Source organism: Xiphophorus hellerii, chromosome 24 (genome assembly GCF_003331165.1).
Source record: "Xiphophorus hellerii strain 12219 chromosome 24, Xiphophorus_hellerii-4.1, whole genome shotgun sequence".
Taxonomy (NCBI): domain Eukaryota; kingdom Metazoa; phylum Chordata; class Actinopteri; order Cyprinodontiformes; family Poeciliidae; genus Xiphophorus; species Xiphophorus hellerii.
In genome coordinates, this window is record NC_045695.1 from 10,734,188 (window position 1) to 10,754,883 (window position 20,696).

A 20,696-nucleotide genomic window follows, 5' to 3' on the forward strand; every position below is an offset into this window, starting at 1 on the left:
TTGGTTGCAGCAGATTTCATCCTGTCCATCTGCCTAAAACATCCAGAGTTCCTATTAAGCCATTTCAGAAGGAATATAATGACGAAAATGATTATTTTTACTTTGTTTCGGCCATAGACAGCTGTGGGAAAAACTAAGTACACCCTTTGGCTACCAAAGGAAAGAATACGCCTAGATAAACTAGTCGACAGCAATTGTGAAAACGTATATAAAGTTGGTCAGGAGCATGACAGTAACAACTAGCTATCAGAAGCAATGGTTGCCTCCCATAAATCTGTGAAAGGTTACAAAGACATTTCCAAACAATCTGAAGGCCATCACTCTTCACAGGTGATTCACAAGTAGAAAACATTTAGAACAAAGACTGGTGGCCTTCTCTGTGAGTGGACTTCTGAGCACATCTTTGAAATCCTCAGAGAAACTTCAACAAATTAGAAACAAAATGTCGACTGCAACCATAATTATTTTTATGTTAAGTAGATAAAACTCTCTTTTTAAAAATGTATAATTGATTAAAATCTGAGGTTCCTTTGCCATGTTGACTGGAGTAGTTTTGGCCCCGCCCATTGCCTTTGACACATAAGGCTGTCGGAGATAATAGTGCTGCAGCTCACGACTGAAATAATTAAATTATGAAACAATTATGCATGCTTCCTTTTAACAATAAAAGGCTGCATTAAATACAGATTTGCATAATTGTTTTTGAATTTCAGATTATTACACTTAAAGAAAATCTCATTGAACTGCTGCACTTTAAAACCTCCTACTTTTTTCATTTTAAACTACATCTAAAACTTACAAATCAACATCTGACCCAAGCATCTTAATCTCAAAGCATGTCGGGAGGAAAAAAAAATCATTTAAATATTCTTTCTGTAGCTGAAGGTAATGTGTTGTTGTTTTGGATGGTTGTAAACAGCAGCTGCAGCGGCAGACATTAATTTGACAGGCCGCCCACACAGCCACAGCGCGCACTGCGGTAGATCTTATTCTCCGTATCAAGATTCGAATTTTTGCTTTTGTTACCAAACGGTTATTTGCCTTTAGAGCAGATATTTAAAACGTCCTCTTCCAGCTTGTCAACATGTCCTGGTTGTGGTGTGAGGAACCCCCAGCTGTCTGCAGCTACCGAGAAGGAAGAAGGGGGAAAAAAAGGACAATTTGAGCGGACGGGTTCTTTTAAAATTTTATAGCCGTTTGGGTTTATGAACTCTCATCCTCTGACAGGCTTTTATGCCTGGAGGATCCGTTTCACCTGCATACTGAGAGCTTCTGACTAAACCTTGGCAAATAGCACAAACAACCCCAGCTTTTGTTTACATGGCCCTTGGAGGAGAAGACGCAGCAACCCTGCTGTGTCAGGACGCTTCAGGTGCCGTTGTGAATAAACTGTCCTTAAATGAGCATCATGCTCCTCGGAGATTTTATCGTTTTTGGTTTGCTGTAATTTTAAATATTACATTTCTATTTAGGTATTTAGAAGATCATGATGCAGCTTTTCATACAACCTTTGAATGTCAGAAGGGTAAAAGGCTCACTTAAAAAATGTCTAATTAGTAGCAGGAGCCTAACCCGTGATTGCAGGGGGATAATTTGTGTTGTTGTAGAGGTTAATACACTGATCTCGGCCTTCTGAACGGCGCTCTAAACGTGCTTCTTATCAGCAGGCGATGAATGGGCCAAAACTGAACCGCTTTGCATTGAAACAGCAAGAATTTAAAGCTGTACTGATCTCTTTTTTTATGCACAAACAATAGAACTGGTCATTATGTTTGATAGGAAAGGGTCACCCGTCGTGACAGATGGTTATCGCCCAACACAGCTGTTCCCTTCAGCTGCACAGAGACTTTGGAGCCACTTCAACTCTTTGTAACCGCTCTCTGTCGCTAACTCTCGCTAATTGACCTCATTTTCTATTTTTTTATTATTATTTTTTTGTAGCTACTGCAGATTAAATGTGAGCAACAGCTTTAGGGCTTCACAGATGAAACTGAAGTAGCCAGTACCTGCTGGTTAGAGAAGTTGGCAAGCTAAAAAGCTCAAGAAAAAGCAAATATTAAGCTTGACGATGGGAAGATGTAAAGATTTTGGAGAGAGCAAAGTTACCCTAGGAAGGTAAAATGATGACATTGGCTTCTGTCTGAAAACTAAAACCCTGTTTATAAAGATTCAACTTGTTTAATGTTCCCTGTGTGTCAGTTTTAGTTTTGCTGAATCATTAACACTGACACTGCAGTGCTTTACACACGATTCTGGGTTCTCTTGTGATCTCCTGGTTGAGTTATTACTTTTTCATATACACCCAGGTTGGTTTGATTTAATGAAATCATAATTTCATAATTTTATTAAACTTCAATGTTACAAAAGGAGTCAAGACAGAAGAAATCTGTAAGAGGGAAAACGTTCACAGCCTCCATTTTCTCTGCTGGTTTTATCAGAAATCCAAATCAGTTTACTTGAGTTGTTTTTAAAATATCAAACTTGCTGATGAACCTTTGACTTTAAAAGTTAGAAATTTGACTCTCGGTTGGGTCAGTTAAAGCAGTTTTTCAAATTACAATGCCAAACTGGAAACAAACATGAGTTTCAGACAGATTGATGTGAAGACAAAAGTTGAATAATTCAGGTTAGTGATTTTATTTCTATGTGGAAAATAAATAGGAAATGCAATGAATGTGGCTGCATAGGGTTTTGTTTCCGTGTGTAAATAAAAAAAGAAGCCAAAAGAATAAAACACCAAATGTTTATACTTTATAGAGGAATCCTTAGGAATGAAAGCTTCTTAATATTTCTCATACAATAAAATGATTATGTATCAAAGTTAAGGCATCCAGAATTTAAATGTTTAATATCAACGACTACAATCATAAAAACTTAGTGCTGCTACATAAAGTTGTGGCAAACTGGAGAGCTCCTTCAGTGACAGACTGCTGCATCCTAAGTGCACAAAGAAGCACAATCATAGATCCTTCCCTCTGCCACTGTCAGACTAACCATCACTGCCCCAACAAACTCACCACAATGATGGTTTCCAGAAATTAATCTCAATTACTAGCTAACTAAAAAAACTTCTGCTTTCTTAGAAAATGACACCAGTGCATGTCCCTGTACCTTATTTAATAATGACTTTTATGTAACAGATATTAGATTATAAAACAGGCATGTTTTGGGGTGCATTTCTCTGAAGAGCTTTCTCTCAGACGCACCTCTCTGCTTCGAAGCAGCTTCTTGTTCTCATTAATTTACAGTCTCTCCCAAATCTAGATTTCCAGGCTCCTGACAAGAATGGAAGCGAGCAAGTATGCAAATTGAGATTGCACATCATGTGCAATTTGTTCACCTACAAACAAGGCAAGTGAGGCAGCCCTCCTCCTGCTTCGACTGAGACTCCTCTTTTGTGCTCCAAGTCAGGCAATTAATTAGAAATTGTATGAAGGACAAAGAGGCAACAATGTGTAGCAAGCTGGGGAAAAAAATAAGCTGGTGTGTGATCTCATTTTCACAACTCTTATTGTCTGCGAAAAAAGAATCTCTTGGTTATAAGCTCATGGATGAAGCGAAAATGAGCTAAATCTAGGCTTACAATTTGCAAGGCGGAATAAAAACCGACATCCCAGATTCTCCAGAACATCTGGTGTATTGACTTGTCAAGTGATCAGAGCTAAGTACCTCTGATTTTAGAAGCAGACATGCCTTTGAACCATGACCTGACTGCAGGGGGGAGAAGCACGTTTAACTCGTATGATGAAAGACTTGTGTCATTTTGAGGGATTTCGCACATCAACCGTGCAATCGAGTGTGATCTTGTACCATCTGGTTTCAAGCCAGTGCCTCATAATCTCCAGTGCCAAAAAGTGCATCCTGTGATAAAAGCAGTAATGAGGTCTTGTGCACTCACAATGTGCTTCACGGTCTGCTAAGCGAAGGATCCAAAGTAACTGGAGAGCCCTGAGCACCTCCATCTAATCCAGTCTTCTCTCTCTCTCTCTCCAGGATGACCATCAACGCAGAATGCCAGCTGCAGCTTCATAATTTCCCAATGGACGAACACTCCTGTCCTCTCGAGTTCTCCAGCTGTGAGTCCTGGCACCAAAAGTACACATGCATAGAAACACGTTGATGCCCAGAAATGCATATACAGAACTTTATAAAACCAGATACAGTAAAAAGAAGAAAAGTCGGTGTAGGTTTGTCCCATGGGCTGCACTGGGCTCCTATGTGAAAACATCAATCTTTCAGGTGCAGCAGGGAGTACTGTACGCTGTTTTAAAGGGAATCACTGATCAGGGGATTGGTGATCAGCTCTGTATAGATGGGAATATTTTATGAGGTTGTCATGTCGCTCTGTCTCAGTGAAGCTTCTATTCATCTTCGACAGCAGAACCTTTTCCAAACAGTCGAGAAAAAATAATTTTTTAACCTTTTCTGAACTGAAAACTGGCCATGAACTCAGCATAAAGGTTATTTAATCATCCAAAATCCCTGGCCTGGTTTGCTGCCATGATTTAAGTTTCATTTTTCCTTTTCCTGTCTGATAAGTTGGCATCCTAGTCAAAACTATTAATGCACTCAGAACATCAATGTTTCCCCGTTTTCTGATTATAGATTTGAAATTTCTACCAGACGAGGTTGAATCAGAAAGTTTCACTTTATATACTTCAATCTACTCTCTTCTTAAGAGTTCCCCACTTTGAAGCATTTAAAATGTTGGAATAGTTGCTTCTATAGTGTTCATCCTCCTCAGCCAACATTTTTAAAAGAATAAAATGAAAAAGTAAAGTAAAATCACCTGCCTGCAGTGAAGAAGACCGCAGTTAAGACTTTGTAGCATCATTGTTCCACTATTTATCTGCAGTGATGCCCTGCAGCTGCAACATTTAAAGACTCGTCGCTCATATAAACCTGGTTTCTCTCAGCAGAAGTATGAGGATAACGTTCCAAGTTTTAGTTCTTCTTCACCTTTATTAAATAAAAACAGCAAAAGATAAATATTTTGGAGTTAGATGGTATAGTATTGCTTACATTCTGAACTCTGATTTGAATTTGTAATTACAGGCAAATCACTTTTATGTCCAAATTCCTTGAAATGTTTGTGGTAAATCAGTTAATTAGTCATTTTAATTAAAGCTGTCCCCTAATTTTGAAACGGTTTGGATTTCACTCACCGTATTAAACAGAACCAGAAACCTGTAATTTAATTTATTCTGAAAAGGATCCTTAAACTCAGGAAAATTAATTATATGATACAAGTATCAAGTGATTTTAAAACCAATCAGTGCAAAGAGAGCTTCTAAGAAATTTAACAACATACAAAGGACAATTTTTACATTTTTCATTAAATATATCCCCAGATTTGGAACAATCATTAATAAAAATGAAAAGGAAAAAATGTTAAAAAATTTCCAAACAACCTATTTTAGATTTTTTTTTATTTTTATCTTTAAATAGTTCCTTATAAACTGAGCATAAATTCTAGAAATATTATGGAAATAGAAATACCAAAATGGTAATTGGAAGGCAGTCGTGTGTATCAGGTCCAAAAATAGAAATATTTTTAAAAATCTTGTAATCAAAGAACATCATTCTTGTCCAGAATATTTATTTTACTGCCTAGTGAAGCATTGGCTAAAAGAAAAAAGCTTTTGAAATCTAGATTTTTATTCCTTGATGCATAAATTCATTAATATGATCCTTTGAGGTTGTTTTTCCCCAACATTTTATTGGTTATTTTTAAATAAATTTGTATTGGTAATCGTGAAATTGAAACCTCTGAAAAGCCAAACCAGGGACTCGGCCTACGAATTAGCCTTTGGCTAGAAGGTCCGTGTGCAGATCAACACCTTACAAAAATTATATTTTTCAACATTCTGTCCCCAATCAAATAAAACTTTAATAAAGCAAAATAAATATTCATCATGTTACAAACCTTATTTTGGAGCAAATCACTACAGATCAGATGTCAGTGTTTATCGTTGCTCATTATCGATGCCTTCCCGCAGCAGTTCATTTAGTTTTCATTTAGTTATATTTAATTTGTTCACACTGTGATGCAGGCAGATATTACAGAACTGCTATTAGTGAGAAAGCCACTGACTGTTGCTGGAAGTGTTTGCATCCAGACGTATAAAAATCAAACTACTTTCCTGAAACGGTTTTTAAATTATTGAAACAAAAACTATAAAGTAGAAAGAAAAAAATCGGTTTAATTTCATTGCGTTTGATTTTGATGTAGCCTCTCCTCCTCTGATCAACGAGGTTTAACGACGTCTCAAACCGAAGCAGAGTCTTCTTCACGACAACAAACATCTGTTACATGTCTGTTTTTGCGATGTCCACCGCGTTTTACTTTCCAAGTGTATGAATATAATTTTTGAGACGGCGGCGCAGATGGGCATGTCTGCAGCAATGAGTCAATTCTTTTGGAAAATCTCATCTGCTCTCCAGACTCTTCTCTGCAGTCTTAACCTTTACAAAGCTGTTCGTACTGTTAGTTTTCACTGCAGAGCATGAAAACTGAGCAACAAGTGTTTCCTCCACAACGTCTCACTTCACTTTGCTACTATTGGCGGTTGCCGTAGAAATGGCACATGTCATCCGCAGCAGATGGTTTACAAGATGAAGATCTGCTGTGTAGGAAGAGGAGATGAGGAGACCAGTTGAGTATACTGGGGTGATGTCTGGTATGGAAGGCATGACAAGCCCTCGTTTTGATCCATGGCATAAACATAAAGTGACTTTCAAAACTATTCACTCTTCTTTAACTCTTTTACACTTGTCAACTTCTGTTCTCTTAGATTTTACCTAATGAACCAACACCAATTGTGGAATATTTGCAGACTGGAAGGAAAATAATACTTTAAAAAAAACCCAAAAAATTTAAAATAAATCTGAGAAGTGCAGAGTGCCTTTATTTTCAGCCCCACTGAAGAAATAATTTGTATAACCACGTTTGGCTTCAGCTGCTGCATGTCTTTTGCGTTCTGTCTCTGAAAGAGGTGGGCGGATCGATCCAAAAATATCAATAAGTCAGCATCACTATCGGATCAATACTAGCATCGTAAGATCGATACCTTAGTTTCAGATTCCCTCTTGAAATTGTCTTCAAAGACTTTGCTTCAGAAATATGTTACTATGTACAAATCATGTTAATATGTAATCAAACTTTGTACAAAGTCTATGTATGGTGTGAACAAAAAGAAAAAACACAACACCTAAGGTTTGGCAGTTTCATGCTATAAAACCAACTTAAAATGTATCTGTATCCTTATATTTACTTAGCATCAGGTCAGTATTAATACATGCTCTATTACATCTCTTCATTATTTTATGTAAAGTCGATCAAAATCAGTCATATTGGATGGAGAACTTATCAAGATGTCACTTAAAGACTTTATATTTTTGTCTAAATCATTTCCATTGTAGCTCTTGCTGTGTGTTTAGGGTTGTCGTCCTGTTAAAAGGGGAACCGCCATCAAATCTTTTGCTAACATGGGCCTGTTGGCTGCTCTACTTGGTTTCTGAATTGATTTTAAAGTGGATTTGGTCAGTCTGTCAACGTCCCTATAAAACACATCGATGTTCGTGTTCATGTGACGAAACGTTAAAGGAAAAAGATTGAGAGGTGTGAATACCTTTGCAACACTGACCTCCGTTTCTCACATGCAGCTGAAGCATTTCGCTGTTACCGTGTCAACATCCAGCTGAAGCCTAATGTGAGGTTTTTAAATCGCATCGTCTCTTCATCGTTAAGCAAATCACAAGCCGACCCATAATGACCACATTCAGTTTCATTTACTGAGAATGAACATTATGACCCTGATGGATGTGTTGATAGCCTCACTGATCGTTTCCCTTTCATTTTGAGGGCTTTTTTTCATAGATGTACCTCTGACAGTACATTATGCAAGCAGTGTGAAACACTGGAAAGATTTTTCAATTAGTGGCTCTGGGTATGATGACAGAGAGGCTTTTAAGATAGTGGAGGATTTTTTGTGTGCGCAGGTGATCTTACATCAAACAGGAAAGTCAAGCACTTGTAATTCACTGTGACTTCTGACTGTCCCCTTGTCATGCTGCATTCAGTTCACTTTTATTAAATGAAGAAAAATTCTTAAATTGAAAGAAACTGAATTTTTGCACATTTATTCTCAATATAAAACTTTACTGCCGACTTTAAATGTCTGCAAAAAAAGTAGTAAGGTTGAGGTTTTGCTCAAAGAGCAAAAGAGTATTCTGTGTACTCTGATTTCAGAGTACAGAATACAAAGTCTTGCTGAATCTATAAAAGTTGGACTTCTGAGCAGAAGGACTTTGGTTAAAAGAAATGGGTTCAGAGTTGTTGCAGAAACTGACCTTTAAAAGGATGGCAGCCTCACTAATCTGTTATTTCTAATGCTTGCAAAAATGTTCCACTCTGTAAAAATACAGTCTGGAACAAGTTAGCACAAAAGAAACAACTTGGCTCAATTGGAATAAAAAAATGTTATTTTCCTCTTCTTGTCTGATAACACCATAAAGCAGATACAGGTTTTGTTGCAGAGTTCTTTTTGTAAGTAAAAGCTTGAATTAGGGGTCATGGTTGAAGACCCTGTTGGCTTGTATTGAAGCATTGCCAGAACTAAATGTCTTTATATGTGGAGAAAAAAGTGATGTGCAAAATACTTCTTACTAGAGATGGATAACTGCATTGTATCACAATATCATCTCTAATATTTGTTCATCTGTCTAAAATGAGAAGATACGACTGTTCTCTACATAGCTGGTGAACAAATAAATACCCCAATCCTCCTCTTCTCCTTCTCCAGAGGCACCAAACTTAGAGGAACTGTTAAAGTCCAACCGGTTGTAGTTTCATCTATATTCTCTATTATCCTTACACACAAATAATCTGTCAACAGACACAAAGCAGGAGGTCTGTACAGGAGTATGGTCTGCCATTTGGTGACCTCTTCCTCTCAATCACCCAGAGTGATCAGAAAAACGGACGCCATGTTGGCGACTATACATGAACTGAACTGTCAGTCTGGGATTATGACAGAGCTGCCATCAGAAGCTGTCACTTTTACCTCAGGCTCTTTGCAACTTCTGTGTTGTATAATAAAAAGGCATCAGTGCGACTCCAATAACACCTAACACTAAATCTTCTGTTGAGGTATGGATGCCGACAAAAACTTTACAAACGCTATACTGGGTGTAATTTCCCTACGTGGCAAATTGCTCTTTAAGGCACTGAAATAAGTTCTGTGTACAACTCATTTTTACTCCTGTCATCTGAATATTGCAGAGGGACGTTAGAAATAGCTGCAAATGTGTGATCGTTGGGGGCTGGTTGAAAATTGGGAATAATATCATGTGTTCGTCTTGATTATATGGAAGAGATGCAGGCAAAGAATCCAAATTTCATATTTAGCTGCACTTGTTTGCGGTGAAAGACAAGCGGGCGTTAGTGGAGAACAGACAGGGAGGATATTGGAGCCAAGGCCTCAGAAGGCTGTAATTTATAGCATTGTGAAAGAACATGTTGCTTCAGGGGGCTTTTAGAGGGTATGAAACATTTTGTAGCTGTAAAGACACACTGGTAGCACGATGATAACACCGTCTGCAGTCAAGATAATTGTGCAAGGCCAGAAGAAAAATGATGGCAATAATGTTCAACTAAATTAGTATTTTAAAGAGTTAGAAAATAATTTTTGTGTCATTGTGATTTCTCTTCTTCCCCTGACATCTAATTCTATTGTAAACACAGTATAATTTTCTTGTTTTTCAGAAGCACACGCCTGACTAGTGAGAGGCTTTGTGAATTATTTTAAGCTGCTGGAGCTGTAAAGTATTTGTCCCTATGAAAATAAACTAATAAACAGTTTCTGACCAGTTGATCCTGAATGTTTCGAGAGATTTTAGAGGAAGTACTCAAGTGTGACAAGTTTGTCACTCATGCTTTTATATTTACTCTATAAAAATCATCCAGCCAGTTAATTTTCCCTAAAATTGGACTCAAAGTTGAAGGGTTTTGCCATTAAAGCATAATGGGATTGAGCTGGAAGCCTGTGAAGCCATTCCACTGGCATTAAATAAATGCTACATTCGATTACATGATAGAGTATTTATTCTCAATAGGTGTGCCTCAGCAGAGTCCAAGCTAACAAGTTAAGACTGATTGCTCAGTTGGTCTGCATTCCACTGAGTCTCCAATGGAAACTTGCTGTATAATTTTGTATAAATCATGCATACAACAAAAAAACTGCATAGCTGCAGAAATCCTCTCCTGCCTTCAAGTTTTATTTCGATCCTGTTTTCTGTGCTTTATCCATTTATCCTCCAGAACACACTCGCACACAACTGACTCGCACTGTGTGTGGTTTGCAGATGGCTACCCGCGGGATGAGATTGTGTACAAGTGGAAGCGAAACTCGGTGGAGACGTCAGACCAGAAATACTGGAGGCTTTACCAGTTTGACTTCATGGGGCTCCGAAACACGACGGACGTGCTTAGGACCACGGCAGGTAGGTCAAAGTTCAACAGAAGATCAAGGAAGGCTCTCCCAGGTTGTCAGTCCCTTCACACAATGACTCAAACTGATGTTATGAATCATATTCCACCATAAACACAATCTCAGTTTAAAAGAGGATGGGGAAACTGTAAGCTTGCCAAGACATGACTGTTCAAGGAGAATGTTAATAATTAAACCTTACAGGAGTGGTGGGAATCGCTACCTACAATCTTAGTTATGCTAACCCGAAAGAACTAAACATAAACAACGTTAAATCACTACGCCAACCTAGTATTTAGCAGAAGCCAACACTAAAGTGCTAACTTCAGTTCAGATTATGGTGCGTTCACACCAAACGCGTTATGAGTGTCAGGGGCATGTAGTTTACATTGAAAGTCTATGTGGAGGCGTGTTGAGGGCCGGTTGCAGAGCGTTTCAAGCATCTAGCTCAGTGCAATTTGAAGCGTTTGGAGTGTTTTGAGCCTTTCACGTGTCAAGTGCGTCCAACCCTCCACATAGACTGTGAATGTAAACCAGTCGCGCCTGACGCACAAAACGCATTTGGTGTGACCGCACCAAAAGTGCACACGTGTCAAACTTGAAATGTCAGACATATTTTTTGACGAGCGTAGCGCGTTTGATGTGAACGCATCATTATATCTGCTCTTGAAATTCTGCTCTCAAGCACCAATTTAATTATGACATTCCATTATGGCCTTAGAAACTGTTTTTATGTTTACATGTTCTTTACTGTCCGTGTTTTATTTTATTTGTCCGTTTCTTGTTTGAAATCGTTATCAAAGAGAGGAAGCAAAACTACTGCGTAAACGGTCTTCATTCATTTCAAAATAAGAGCACGGACATAAACGTCTAACTACTTTAGTTCTTAACAGTCAACAACCAAAACATGACAGATATCAAATTTTATTCAACTGAAAACAGCTACGTAAATTAGCACTTTAAAATATATTTGGAAAAATAAATACTTGGGGGAAGCTAAGTTTGCTAAATCTATTCAAAGTTACCAAAAGTTTGAAATGAAAAATTAGCTCCCCTATTAGTGAAAAATGTGTCCACCGCTTACAGCCAGAGTGACGATAGAGTACTTTAGATTCCATATGACCAATATGGATCTATTTATTAATTCTGAATGGGCAAAATCTAGAGCTAAACAGCTGCAGATGTATTTACAGGAAAAGTTGGCTCTGCAAAACACTGAGCAGGGGAACTGAACCCAAACGCAGGTCAACTTTAATATTTCTTTTCCAAAAAACAAACAAAAAAAAGAAATACATTCAACATTTTCCTTTTGTTTCCATTCTGCGTTACAGATGTTGACATCTGCCCGTTGAACAGTTCAGAGCTCCACAAGCTAACATTAGCATTAGCTCCATGCATATAAATGTAATCATATCACTACAGTTTCAAAGCTGATAAGTATTCCCCTCGGGTATACGGCCAAATAGGTTTTTTCACTGACATTAATCACTAGGATTAAAGATTAAAAAGGAAGTTTAATTATTCACTCCTCCTTCTCTCCTGCTCATCCGTTTGGTTTTTATCCCAAGTATTTTGTAGCTTTGAATCTATAGACAACTGTAAAACCTCGTTGCTCCCACATGTGGACAAAGCTCTTTATACATTTTTAATGCTTTATACGCGACCTTTGAAAATAAAAATAAATTCCGACGGCTTAAATAATTGAAAGACAGAAGACACAGACCTATCGTTAACCCCTTTTAACCTTGTTTAGAAGGTGCACATTCCTCCTGGTAGGTGCCACATGGTGCTTTGTCTTCAGAGAGACGAGCCCAGATCTGCATAATGTGACCTGATTCAGCTTTCTAACAGCTGAACCTCTGTTCATGAATATTCCAGGAACAGGATTATGGTTAGGAAATGGATAACAGGGAGTGGCATCGAATTATTGGGGAGTTCAGAGGAAATTAGCTGGATAACTCAATTTTGTTTGGCTAAATCTTACTGAATTGTAGTGGTGGTTTGTTATAAAGCTTATTTACAACAGAAGATCAGTCAACATTACACACTCACACTGATAACTGAGCATTAGTTTTAGATCTAATGTGGATCCTAAAGGCTTACACAACATATTTAAAAGACAGATTTCTGTAATGCAAAAAAAGTTCAGCTATAACTTCTTCTTCACCTATAATGTAAAATAGATTGTACCTTTCAGTCTGACTCCACTATGCGAGTTTAAATTTCACCTCAGTAGGTCATGCACATTTTCATATTTTAGCTAAAGAAACAGTTTGCAGACAGGTTGAAAAATGTATCTTCCAGAAAATTTAAAGTATTGTGGAAACATTAAATATTATAAGCTCCTGGTGTCCCAATCCAATAAGTTAATTAACTCAAAACATGGGAAACGTTACCTGAGCCTCTAGATCACAGGTCTCAAACTCCAGTCCTCAAGGGCCACTGCAGTTTTTAGATGTGCCACAGGTACAAAACGCTGGAATGAAATGACTTAATTACATTCTCCTTGTGTAGATCAGTTCTCCAGAGCCTTAATGACCTCATTATTCTATTCAGGTGTGGTGCAGCAGAGGCACATCTAAAAGTTGCAGGACACCGGCCCTCCAGGACTGGAGTTTGACACCTGTGCTCTAGATGATCTCAGTCTGGATCAGTTGGCTCATTGCTAAAGAAGTTGGTTGTTCAAAGAGTGCTGTACACAAGCTTATTCGTAGAAAGTTGAGTGGAAGGAAAAAGTGTGGTTGGAAAAAGGCTCAGTGATGATTGGAGTGTCATATCAGCTGGTGTTTGTCCGTTATATTATCTGGAGACTACAGTCATCAGAAAATATTTTTAATTCATCTTATATTTTAATTGTCTGAGACAATTTTGGTTCTTCATTCTCTGTACTTGAAGTTACATGAAATTAAGGCTTACAATAAAGTAAAAACTCACTCAAAAAATACAAAAACTTTAAGATATTCTATTTTTTTTTAGCCGTTTTTCCTCTTGAATGCTACAAGATACTACAAATGAGTTTTTCATGGTTTCATTTGTTTACATTGAAAGCGTGGCATTTTAACAGGAGTGTGTCCACTTTTTAGATTCTCCATAACGAGATTAATTCTCAAATCAGGAAATGCTTGTGATCACAATAGGAAATGGCGCCTGAGAGCTTTCATCCTGAGCCACACTGATGGGATTACAAATTACACGTTTTCTCCCGCTGCATTGTCAAAATGCCACAAACTAATTTTCTGCAGAGATGCTCAAAAATAACGACAAACCTACACATTTACCTCATGCTGTTCAAGAAAATTGGCCATTTTCTCATTTATTACCTCGTTGTCTTTTTTCCTGTCTCACTTTGCCGCGGCACTGTTTGCACACGCATGATGATTAGTTTCCCGGCTAAAAATACCTATCATTAATTTACATCATGACAAACTTCAAAAGTGTTTCGTTTCTTTCCTTCCTGAGTATCTACACTCCGAATCTACTGCTTGATTTCTCTCTTCGTCTTTCATAAACACGTGCAAATTGGGGATTTTTTAATGAGGACAGAGTGGACAATTCAGCAGATCCCTCTTTGAAAACGTCCCAGTGAGGAATATTAAAGACTTTGGTGTTTTGCTTCTTCATCCCACTGAAAATTCACTCAAAGCTGTGGGAGTCAAGTCCTTTTCTAAATTTACATTCGAGAACTAGAGGTATTAATGATTTTCTTTCTTTTTTTCCACATGTCCCCACTTGGGTTTTGAGTCTTGAATCTCTAATGAAAAACCTGGAACTCCCTCGCTTTCTGTGCCGTGTCTTGTAATACATCTTTTCAATTTCTCGTTCTTTGTTTCGGCATATTCCTGAGAGCTTTCAGCGTCTCAGCCGGAACCCAGAAACCGTGATCAAAGCACGGCGCACGTAGAAGAGATGAGCACTCGTGCCAAAAATGCAAAAGACTCATTTGTGTGGTCACTTCAATCCCATCCATCCCGATCCATGAAGTAGGCTAAAAGATCAAGAAGAAAACTCAACGCATGACGCAATGATCTGGTGAAATTCAAGAGCAGATGAAAAGATTGACATGTGTTAAGATGTAAAGACTTCCAGACCCATTTTGAAGGTTTTGGGACCTTGTTGAATCAAACTTTAGATTAAGCAAAGACAAATTGGAGCAGTAGTGGATCTTCCTTGGATTTTCAGGATCATCAAAAAATTACTTAAAATACACACAAAAAAATGCAGCATTGCAGTACATGCTGTAAAATCACAAACTTTTGGTCCAAATAAACCATGTAGAGTTGATTTAATATTCACAGGAAGTGAATATTGGAATCCGCAAGTTCTTCTGTAGTTAAGGAGATCTTCATTACAAAAATGTATGCATAGTCTGCAAAAATAATATAGTTCTGCTTAAATTCTAGAGCTTATGGCAGAACTCATGCATCCAAAGCAGTAGTCAAGCCCAGCCCCTCCCGCTGACCTCCCTGTTGCTCTGGAGTCCCCTCAGCAGTAAAGTGGCCACTCTTTATGGAGCTATACGATCCAAGAGTTAAAGACTCTTAAAACTGGAGCAGCACTTGCTTTGAGGGTCATTGCTCCAGGTCTGATGACCCCTTCACAGAGCAGAGGTAGGAACAAAGGAGGAAAATGGACATTAGTCTTAGACGTGTGGGTCTTTAGTTCCTGAGTGGTTTTATTATAAAGTACAAAACCTTCCATCTAGAGTAATTTCTCAAATAGAGCAGTCGGATGGTAGGGATTAGAAAATGTTAGAGGAAATGGTCACATTTATTCTGTTCTCTCTGCAAAATCTCTCCGGTCAGTAGAAGTAAATGTAGTTCATGTTTTATTTCAGTTTTAAATTGTTGTCAAGATGAAACTTAACTCTGGAGGACAACAAATGTTCACATCAAGCAGATTAGTTCGGTTCACCATGACTTTTTCTTTAAAAAGTTCAAACCCGGTTTGGGAAAAATCCTCTTCTTCACACTGTGTGTATTCTGTCTCATGAACCGTTCAGCTGACACGTCCTTAGCTCGTTAGCGAAGCAGTTTTGCTGTAAATATTCTCGGCTGCTTCCAAACAGAGCGGATCCGACCGTACGGCACGGCGGAGTCGGTAGAAGAGCGTGTTGAAAGCATCTTGGACTAATAAGTGCTCAGGAGAAGTGTGCAAACAGAGGGGCGGCTGCTGTCCAAACACTGTAAATACGGCGATTGTTAGCTAGAATGCACACTTAGAAAACAGAAGCTGCTCCCCTACAGCTACAGATAACTTATCTGGGAGTGGAGAAATGTTCCTGCTGCTGGTATAGTTGATAATATTCAAGAGGAACTGTGAAATTAAGAAATGTGTTCGGATGATGGAAAACAGAGACAGAGAAGTGTTCCACATCATCGAACTTTCCCTTGTTTTGCCTTTCTACAGCCACAAACCTCAGTGTTTTATTAAGGTTTTGTGTAAAACAAACAATGTATTAGTTTTTGTGGATCCCTGGAGCTGCATGTCTTCTGGGGTATGTCTAGCAAATTTGCACATCTAGACACTGACAGCTTTGCCCATTCTTGCTAAAGTAGCTCAGTACGAGTCGATAGAACAAATCTGTAAACATCTTTTCACAGACTGTCAACTGAATTTAGACCCAGACTTTCAGCAATTTTAAGACATGAATATGCTTAGGCCTATGCAGAAGTTGATGCAAGTGTAGTAGTTTTGGATTGTTTGTTAAAAAGGTTCAGTCAATAAAATTGAGATTTTAAGGTTTGTCACAACCATCACAACCGATGAGAGAAATGCAAGAAGGTGGTTTAAATTCTAACTCATTGTCTGAAGAGAACAATAAATTTAATGAAACCATTTTATCGAGTGTAACAGAATATAAAAACAAACTGATTATGTCAAACTTTTATGTTAAGATTAAAGTTTTCTTCTCTGCAGCATTGGGGCGTTTAGTAGAAACCAACAACCCTTTTATTACATCATTTGTTTGTGTGTAGTTCCTGTAATCACAATGTGACCTAGCTGTATGAATACTGGTTAAAGCCACCATTTTGTGACACACAAAAGGCATAATCACCGAAGAATAATAAACCTGAACAAACGTGCAACAGGGAGGAGACTTTCTTATTTCCTTAGGTGCACCTGCAATTTTTCAGAATTGAGAATGAAGCAGACAGAAGGTCATCCTCTTCTTCCTTTCATTCAGCGTTTTCATCAAGTTCTGGCAGATTTGTTAAAAAGTGACCTCCACTTATGTTTTAAGATGTACTTTAATGCGTAGAACCTTTATTGGTTTCAAAGCAACAGTTTCCATGAACTGGAGCTCAGTATCTTCTACTCACTGCCAATTAAAATGTCTACGAAGACAGCAGAGTGACAGGCAGACACCGTCTCTCCATCTGTCTCTAGACTTATCTACTTTCCATCTCCTGTCCTTGTCTTTCCCACTCTGCCTGCCTGCCATGCCGTTTGATGAAGATTATAAGGAATTATAAACAATTCCCATCCATCAAAGACTAAGCAGATCTCTCTTACTTGAGCAGATTTACAAACTAGGACTGGTTTCTCTGAAGTTTAGAAAAAAGAAGATTCTCTACTTAACTCAGCTGATGAGGTGTGCTGTCATGTCTCTTACAGGTGACTATGTGCTGATGACGGTTTACTTTGACCTGAGCAGACGGATGGGCTACTTCACTATCCAGACCTACATCCCCTGTATTCTCACCGTGGTTCTCTCCTGGGTTTCATTCTGGATCAAAAGCGATGCCACGCCGGCCAGGACCACGCTAGGTAGGCAACTTCAAGACTTGTGAAAGCGTTTATCCCCCGAATGTGAATGATATGATCCAAAGAAAAAAACACCTGACTAGCTGGACCAGCCAAACCTTTATCTGTGACTTCAGTCCAGATAATGTGGCACATTTAAAAAAATAGATGAATTTTTACATCTGTTGAGAGTAGTAAACATTTCTAAGTTAAACAGAATTCCCTGGTTACTTTAATATCTGCCAATTTTCAGTCTCTTCGCTTCTCTTTTCTGACTAGTAGGTCTTAGAGTCGTTTCCTTAGAGGCATGAAGTTAAAAATAGTCAAACATTACAGCATACATTTAACCATTCACTCGACTGGCAGTTCTATTCTAGTAAAATATGAAAAATATATTTTAATTACTAAGCAAAGCTGAAATATTTTCATCGATTTCTTGATCTCAGAGAACAAAGTTTGCTTTGAGGTTGAAGTTGGGTGGGGATAAAGATGGGAGGACTGGATCTATCTGCTCTGAGCTCACCCTGTGATGTACCAATCCCCTTCAAATCCTACTGGCTGCCTGAGATATTTTCAGACCTTGGAAGCCTGAAACAAAGTGGAAGGGTTGTGTATTTTTAGCATTTCTGAGGTAGTCGTCACTTCAGACACTAAATAAATGCTCTCAAGTGAGGAAAGTGATGTTTCTTAAAAGTCTCCCTCAAAGCCAGACCTAAAAAAAAACATCAATACCCTGTTAAATAATGATCTCATTAATGAGCAAAATCAAACATTTATCTCATAAAACTTAACAGAAATGCAAATTTAAAAAGCTCCAGGAAATGCTAGTTCTTACTGGATGTGAATACATTGATTCATTTAACTTCATTTAAAACGAAAGTTAATTAGAGTTTGAGATTTCGCGTTAATTTCACAGAATACTAATGAGGCATCAGATTATGACCACCGACTGGTGAAATGATTACCACTGATTATCTCCTCCTCATGGCACATGCCAGTGCACATTCGTCTTCATAGTTGATGTGTTAGAAGGAGGAAGAATGGATAAGTGTACGAATTTAAGAAAGATAGATTGTGAAAGTTGTGATGGATCTCTAAAGCTGCAGCAAGTGTTGCATGTTGCCAGGAATCGACATGATCAGAATCAGTACTTGGGCAGAGTAGAAAATCCAGCTGCTAGAAAATCCAACATTTTGAAAAAGCCTCACATTTTTTGATAAATGTTTTTGCGCTAGGATGAGGTGGTTTCTCAAGTGTATAAAAATTAGTCTACTTTGCAAAACTGCACTGGAAACACTTTTCACATCACATGATTAAAAACTAAATATTGCTACTGACAGAAAGATGAAGAAAGATTAAGAAAACAAGAAGTGGTAGGAGGACGATGGCGCGTTTTTAAATGATTTATCATTTTCCTCTCCTGACCATTAGCATGGGTAGGCTAGCATTAGCATTGGATATGCTGGCTACTAGCATGCCTAGGCTTGCGTGCTCTTTTGACAGGTTACTGTATTCTAACATTATGCCAGGCATAAACAAACTGAAGTTGGTTTCCCATTGAGGCTTCTCATTGGGCAGAAGGCTAACGGGCCGTCGCTAAGTGAGCGACGGCCCGTCATTTAGTTTTTGGTCCTCCCAAACACCTTAGCGATTAAATCCCAGAGAGCTAACTGCCTCAGTTGTACTTGCTAAATGAGTTTAGACTAACTTATTAACTTTAGCCAGTCAAGTTGTTTAAGTGCTGAGTCTAAAGCATCTCCCACCACCGTCATCTCAGCTGTGACCAGCTTTGAGGCCCCGCACTGCACTCCTAAAGTGCTTTAATTCCACTAAGTCCCTGCTGCCCTTCATCAGCCGGCCGGTATCACCGAGGGTCATCTGGAATGGCTCTGCAGTAATAAAAAAGCTTTATTGGACTTCTGTCCATCACTATTCGCTATCAAACCAGACAAAAAAAACTTCACAGTCAAACAATCAGTTCGTCTCATGTTGTATTGAATTCAGTAGTAAGCGAGTGTTATTACTCATGCATGCGTCAGGCCAAAGGAGCCTCTCCTCTCGTGCCGCTAATGAAAGCTGATCATAATAAGAGATTGTGTTCGGCTCGGCTTGCTTCTTACTCTGATAAAGGTTGACACGATGACAGCTGAACATCAAAACAGTGTGGGGCAGATTAGATCAGGAGACGCGGCATCCCACAGCTTTTTTTCAGAGTTTGTTTGTGGAAAATGAAGGAATGTCCTGTAATGGGAAGGATTTTTCTTTAATACAAAATTCAGATTAAATCCACTTTTTGTGCTTACAGGCAGTGGCAGCATCTTGCTTTAGGGATGTTTTTATTTCCAACAGGGACAACAAAGCTGGTCAGAGTTTATGGGAAGATGGATTGCCTTATATGCAGGACAATCCTGCAAGAAGATTTGCTACAGGTTGGCTAAGACTTGAGGCCAAGGTTCACCTTCACACTCCACTACTACTCAACCCAAAGGGTTTAGATCAAAGCGCATCCTGTTAGGATGGCCTAGTCAAAGTTGAAGTGGGGATTTGTTGCAAGATTTAAGCTGACGCTCACATAAAGGTATATCTAAAAAAATTTGAATATCATTAAAAAGTTCCACATTTTGTCACTCATTTCAGAAGTGAAACTCACATTAGATTCATTACAGAGTGAAATAATTCATGCTTTTATTTCTTGTATTTTTGATGGTTACACATAAAAACCAAAGTTCAGCGTCTCAGAAAAATAGAATGATGCAATGCATTTCCATCATCTGTAATCCTTTATCAAGAATACACAGATTAAACGCTTAAAATATTTCACTCTACATGACAAAGCTTTGAGTTTCACATTCTGAAATGAGTGACAAAAATATTGAACTTTTCCATGATTTATGTTTGTTAGATGTACCTGTACACTTTCTGAGTTTTATCAATCTGACTTTACCGTTATTAATAATTTTCCTTTAACCTTCAATGAGCACAGAAAATCTTAATAAAATACATGGAAATTTTTGGTTACCATGTCTACACCTTTGCAAATCAGCTAATTGTTCTATCGGCTGGTAACCAGCGGCCTGTGGGTGGTGAGGAAAATCCTTGTGACATTCCTCTCAACAGGTAGAGCGGTGAAACAAGCACCCCCTTGTCCTGATAAACGTCCACCTTCAGCTGCACAACAGAAAGTCATTTAGCTCCCCTCTCTTTTGTCCACCGGCCCCCACTGTCAGCTTGAGACCAAGGCTGAAAAGAAACAGGACAGGTAAGAGGAAGAAAAAGAGCTAAAAACAATCAGACCTCTGGCACATATCAGCAGGGTGAAATGTCACAATGAGGGAGGTTAAATCTGAAGGAAAACAGCTTCACCTCAACCCCAAACAAGCCAACGCAGCGCTGCCACTCACCGGGTACTCTTATGGCGGCAGAGCGCTTGGACAACATGGAAGTTAGAGGTTTCAGCTGTGG

The 20,696-nt window shown here is 38.5% G+C and overlaps 1 protein-coding gene across 1 annotated transcript in view; it reads left to right on the forward strand.

Annotated features, from left to right (window-relative positions):
• LOC116716207 (gamma-aminobutyric acid receptor subunit gamma-3-like) overlaps window positions 1-20,696 on the forward strand; it is an 86,530-nt gene that overhangs the window by 50,361 nt on the left and 15,473 nt on the right. Inside the window, exons 6-8 of the mRNA XM_032557103.1 lie at window positions 3,994-4,076; window positions 10,366-10,503; window positions 17,106-17,258. Coding sequence (XP_032412994.1) covers window positions 3,994-4,076; window positions 10,366-10,503; window positions 17,106-17,258 — 374 coding nt within the window. The remainder of the gene's footprint in view (window positions 1-3,993; window positions 4,077-10,365; window positions 10,504-17,105; window positions 17,259-20,696) is intronic.